Genomic DNA, 6,000 nt, shown 5'->3' on the forward strand with positions numbered 1-6,000 from the left:
AATATGAATTTTGTCAAGATATGTACAAAAACCATCACAATGTTTTTCAAGTATGTTTCTAATGCTCTTATTCCATCTTGGCACATTTCGACTATATTGAAGAGGTCATTCTCTTGTCCAACAGGAGAACTGTCTATATTAAATCTGATGGTACCTGCTTATGATTCATTTATTTATATGTGGTTCATTAAACATGATTTTCAACCATATACTACTACTAATACTTCTGCTACATTCTCTTACAGGACGATATATGACAATAGTAGTACATATCACGGGGTACAACGTAACTATGCTAACCAGATGTCAGTACAAGAATAATTATAAACTTGAATATAATGAGAGAAGAAATAAAATAAAGTATTCGATATTAATTATGACTGGTTCGTTCACCAAACTTTTACTTTATATTTCATTTTTATTTCAAGAAAGTTATCATAATTTGAATAAATGGGAGCACTCATAAACCACACTTTAAAGTAAAAGATAAACGTTTGGTGTATGAACCAGACATAAATTGATGCATAAATGCTTACTTGAAATCGAGTCAGTTTTTTATCAAAATCAAGCAGAGTATCATTGAAGGCATCAAAAGTGTTCAAAATAAATTCCTAACAGAGATTCTTGAAGAGCCTTTTCTTGCAGTTTAAATTTGAAAGAAACTCTTGTGCATGACCTACACATCTTGGTTTCACACATTTTTTAATAAAGGTGAAGAAATAGAAAGCCAATAAGTTTATTTCCCAGAAACTAATCGCTCCTATAAATATCTCCCCTTCAAATTTAAATGTAATTTAGAGTATTTACTTCTTCGCAAAACATTTCACATGAAAAATATTCTAATATTGGTCTTACTAATGTTCCGGGAATCCGGCAGGACTTCAAGGTCGCGGATCACCTCACAAGGTTTGATTATTTCATTAAATTTTGATTGGATGGACTATAGGTTGTTAAAAAAAATAATACATGATCTGTTAACTTTGATAGATAACTTATTGTTCACACAATAGTCATAAATAGACTATTGGAATCACTTTCAATGTCAAAAAAGTCTTAAGCGCTTTGATTTAGTTTAGATAAGTTTTGAAGACCATCAGTTTATATGAATTTTTTCAACTGTTTGATAATATTTCAATGCAAATCACGATTATACATTTTCTAATAGTGTCTCTCATGAGAAAAGTAGGCCATGCATCTGCCTGCTCTTTTTCAGATTCAATAAGTGAATAAAAGTAAATCTCACCATCACACAAAGAAAATCTTCTCCAAAGGGTTCGAAATTACTAATTGGATCATGATAGTGAATAAATGGAGCTCATTTTTTCTATGAAGAAACATTTAACCTACATTTCAATTTGTAATAAAAACTGAATACATTCCAAGATCTATCAAACTTTTATTGTGACAATTAAGAAACTATTTCAACATCTACTACCCCTCAGTATTGACATCTTGATCGTCAATAAAAATATTAAGACGATGAATAATTCTAGCAGGTCTCTTGTAGATTCCTGGGATGTTTTCACATCTGCAATTCTTATTGCATTAATGTTTTCGATGATTCCTAGTGGCCATGTTTCCTTTGGGATGTTTGGTTCATTGATCATAACACAATTCATTCTCATTTTCTGGTTCTGAACATACCTTCAGGAATTTATTGAAGCATCCAACAGATTTTAACAGATTTAATATAAAGGTGTTATTGTCCTCAACTTTAGAAAAGTTTTTTCTGTAAATTTATCCGAGATTGTATATGTTTAATGTCTTATAAGATACCAAAGACATAAGAAACACAATAAAGTGGGAATATATCAATACTATTATAATGAAATTATAATGTTATTAAATTATCAGAAAACACAATATTCTTTTTTTATATTAGATTTTACTGCATCTTCATGAATATTCAACCAGACATACTGAGCGATTTGCTAGCAAATATGTTTTATATTTACACCGGTACACTTGTTCCGCAATACAGTAAGTGCTTTTCACAATTTTGTAAACCGGTTTTAGAGAAAAAACAGTAAACTGTAGTATAGTGCCCGCACATATAACTTCATGTATTGGATTAGGTAAACCATAGAAACTAGATTGTCCGTTAAACAGGATGAAGGTTACCTAACTTTACTTGAACTTTATATTTTTTTCCATGGCATTTTCATTGAGGTACCTTAATTTACTGTTTATAAAAAAAAAATGAGTTTCTTTTTTTTTTTTTTTTCTAATGATAATGTTTTTCATAGAACCGCCACCGTAATGTGCAGGCCTGTGAATGACATAGATTAATTTTTTTGTATCAACTCAGACAATTTTTGAAACTTCTTACATGCATAAGTTTTCTTCTTTTGTTTCGCAGAACTGACACATAATAAATCATAACCTAACCTCCATTTCCACTCTGGTTTTGTTTGATACATATAACAAGGTACTTATGTACAGCTTGTTGAATCTAGAGATCCAAGAATTCTTACAACCTGCGCGTTTCCCGGACCATATCAAAATTAAGAAAACTCTTCCTACAGTTGACAAGCTCTACAAATAATATATAGTAATAATAATAATAATGATAATAATAATAATAATAATAATAACTCCGCAGACTCTATCCAGACCACTCTGTCAAGATGGTTGTTCTGAAATGATGTCCTCTCTACTCTCGAATCTTAAAATCATGCCGGCTTGCCGCACTAAGGCAGAAATCTTAGCCGGACAGATGCAGAAGGCTGTCATTCTTGCGCTTGCTCAGGGCACAAGATTCTCGGACCCAATGATTACTTACTCCACGGTATGGGGAGTGGTCGTTGGTTGATTATGTTAGCGCCGTCCTGAATGTATCGGGGCTTCGGGGGATAGGGCCTGACCAGTACCAACTACGGTAAAAAAAATTAATATAACATTCAAGAGGCGAAGTTCAAAACTGCAGTGTAAAACACTACAGGTTTGTTCTACCACTTAACCTTCAGGTACACTTGTCAATTGTAGAAGTAGCTTTCAAAATTTGAATATGGTTCAGGGAATACGCAGTTTGTGACAATTCTCAAGCCTTGACAACGTGTATTTTTCTATTTCTTGGATTGGAATTATCCTTTATCTTTCACATATATCAATCAACACGGAGAATATTGAGAAAGACCATTTTCAAAGAAAAGTTATAGTTTTGTGGTTTTGGGCTACATAAATATATTTTTGGCACTTCCATCAATTTTTTACATTAAAAAATTATTCAGAAGAATTGGCCACGATTACTGGAAGCTGAAACCAATTTTTCAGAGAGATTCATCTTTTTTGTCGCCTAACAGGTCACTTTTTTGATCATCGTATGTTCCTTACATCGTCACTTCTATCGATTAATACGAAAAATATCAACCAAAGGGCTTAGCTTAAATTAAGTGATGTTCATTGTATTCATGTTACTCAATTTCTAATGTATTAATTTTTTAAAAAATAACAAATTTTTCAGAGACGGTGTCAGCTAATACTAGTCCCTGCCACCAAGGACAGCCGCCAGACCCTTCGGATCAATTTCGTCGGCGCTCTGAAGGCTCTGAACCAGCATCAGGTTCTTTTAATAATTCTAGAAGGGTATCTTTCAATTCCTCCCCAGTATTACGTTGCAAATATTCTCGATGTGGCCGTACCGCCCTAATCACTACCACGGAAGCCAGTTCATTCAAGAATTGCCATAACTGTTCCTACACGTACTGTTCGAGGACCTGTAGACGAGCTCATTGGGAGAAACACCGAAAAACATGTTTGTTCTCCAGAATTGGTACATTATGTAGACAAGTTATTGCTTCTGCCAAAGAAAACAAAGACTCTCTGACTCACTTATCTAAAATAGCTAGACGAGGTTACCTCTCCCACGGGCACGGTGCTGTTAAGTGTTTTTTCCCCAATCCCGAGGCGGCCGAAACTTTTTTGACTAAAGGTTTGCAAAATTTAGGAGAACTCACCTACGTTCGATGGCAAGATCTACTTCCATCCGAAATGGGTTCTCAGATGTATGCTGAGCTTGTGAAGATGTGCAAAAGCTACAATGCGGATAGCAAACTCGTTTTATATGTGTCGGTGTGCGTTATTTCAGAAACTCCATCGGCTGGTTCGGTGAAATGGGAGCGACAACTGGTGTCTAGGTGCGCCAAAATGCGGTTAAGCAAAGAAGTGCACATACCAGAACGTGAACCTTTGGAAAATCCAGAGACTCTCATACTCGCTTCCGCTCCGATTACAGAACCTGACAGAATAAAGGAATTTCGTGAGAAATCTGTTGACAATCTGCATAGCCAATTGAGATCTAGGGGAGTATCTTTAAAAAAACAGCATCCGGAAATCCACAGACAATTGCAGGCTTATTGTTCAGACGTTAGCGTTAAGTTTACTCCAATTACGGTATATCCCAAAGACTCAGTTTCAGGGAAAAGTTTGATGTGTATAATCATGTTGGAAGCAAACGAAGAGTGCCTCAAGGACGTAGAAAATGCTGGGGTGAAAGTTCGAACTATTGATTTGATGAAGGATATGTTCAATGCATGAAACCAACCAAAGAACAGTGTGTTGATAAAACTACCAATATTATTTGACACTCGAAAATATGCAGTTGCTTGGTGGGCAAAAAATTTAATCAGTTCTACATTTGGTATTCCTTGCCAGAATCGGTTAGTGATTTTAGATAATCACTGTAATATTAGCACATTTCGAAAAATAAAATACACTTGTTATGTGAAAATAAGTTAGATCACATTTTAATAACTCTAAAATAATATTAAGGAGTAGGTTGAGTAAAATAATTAATGTCGTAAATGTGTTAATGGAAAAATATATTTTGAGCTGATCATCAATATTTATGAGACAATAATTTTGTATATCTGATAATTTAAAAAATAGCATTTGAGTATATTCTATTTCAGTAAATAAATTGCATATTTTCAAATGTGTATCAAAATATTTACTCCACAAAACATTTAAGAAAATTAAGTTTTCTGTATGCGTAAGATTATTCTCAAGCTTGATGAGTCGTATTGTTTGCAGTCTCAAGTATCCAACACTTCATTCAACAATCTAAATTAGAAAAAATCTCAATAATTCTTGTTGTAAAATATGAAATACCGATGTCTTTAGAGAAACTACTTTTTTCAAAAAGTCAGAAACATATGAGTGGAGTAAATATTTTGTATGTTAATGTTGGGGTACCAGATTCATTAGATTCGAAAGAAACGAGTTGATAACCCTTTCCTGTGATTTTAGCTTGTTATTACTCTTGCAAATTTTAAGATATTTATTATTAATGGTATGTTGTGTACAGAGTTCCTTTTAAATTATCTGTTTTTCAAATGTGAAGTATATTTTGAAAATTGCTCATTGCAAAGAGTATTGACTGATTTTCATCTGTTGTAAAATGTATGTTTAATACAGTCTATCATACTATAATACTATTTATTTTCAAATCTAACAAAAAAGTATATTATAATTTTGAATAGAAAGTCTGATTGGCAGACTGCTGGTCACTAAATGAAATTTAATTCGTTTGTACTATTTGGAAATCACAGTAGGCCAATAAGTGTGTTCTTGTAATATGATTTCCAAGCTTTTGTCAATAGGGATTATTTTACTGGATCATTGACGGATTTATGAGGATAGGCAGTATTTGCCCCACCCGACATTGAATTCAATACAGTCATTTCAAATGAGTATTGTAATATATTTATGCATAAACTTTCATATATACATTACCCTCTCCGAAAATTAACCCTTGAAAGTTATACCCCCGAAATTCACTCCACTCCCCGAAATTTATATCTAAATCCGTCCTTGTCCTAAATGCTGTATTCATGTTAATCATCATGATATCACCTCTGATTATTATTGAAGATTATCTCAATCTTAAAGTTGTGGTTATAAGATACATTCATTGGCTATTATAATAGATCAAAACTTCACATCCTAGCGGTCACCAGATATTTTTTCCATGGGGGAGGGCCAAGTGATAAATCATTTGAA

General features: G+C 33.3%; 1 protein-coding gene across 1 annotated transcript in view; it reads left to right on the plus strand.

Annotated features, from left to right (window-relative positions):
• The window catches only part of LOC111512665 (uncharacterized), a 267,297-nt gene extending 261,576 nt beyond the window's left edge, over positions 1 to 5,721 (plus strand). Inside the window, exon 9 of the mRNA XM_074172897.1 lies at positions 3,464 to 5,721. Within this exon, the coding sequence (XP_074028998.1) occupies positions 3,464 to 4,536 (1,073 nt within the window). The 3' untranslated portion in view covers positions 4,537 to 5,721. The remainder of the gene's footprint in view (positions 1 to 3,463) is intronic.
• Positions 5,722 to 6,000: the final 279 nt, after the last annotated feature.

This window comes from Leptinotarsa decemlineata, unplaced genomic scaffold (assembly GCF_025532065.1).
Source record: "Leptinotarsa decemlineata unplaced genomic scaffold, Ldec_3_MD MMD2_tig00000199_RagTag_RagTag, whole genome shotgun sequence".
Lineage (NCBI taxonomy): Eukaryota > Metazoa > Arthropoda > Insecta > Coleoptera > Chrysomelidae > Leptinotarsa > Leptinotarsa decemlineata.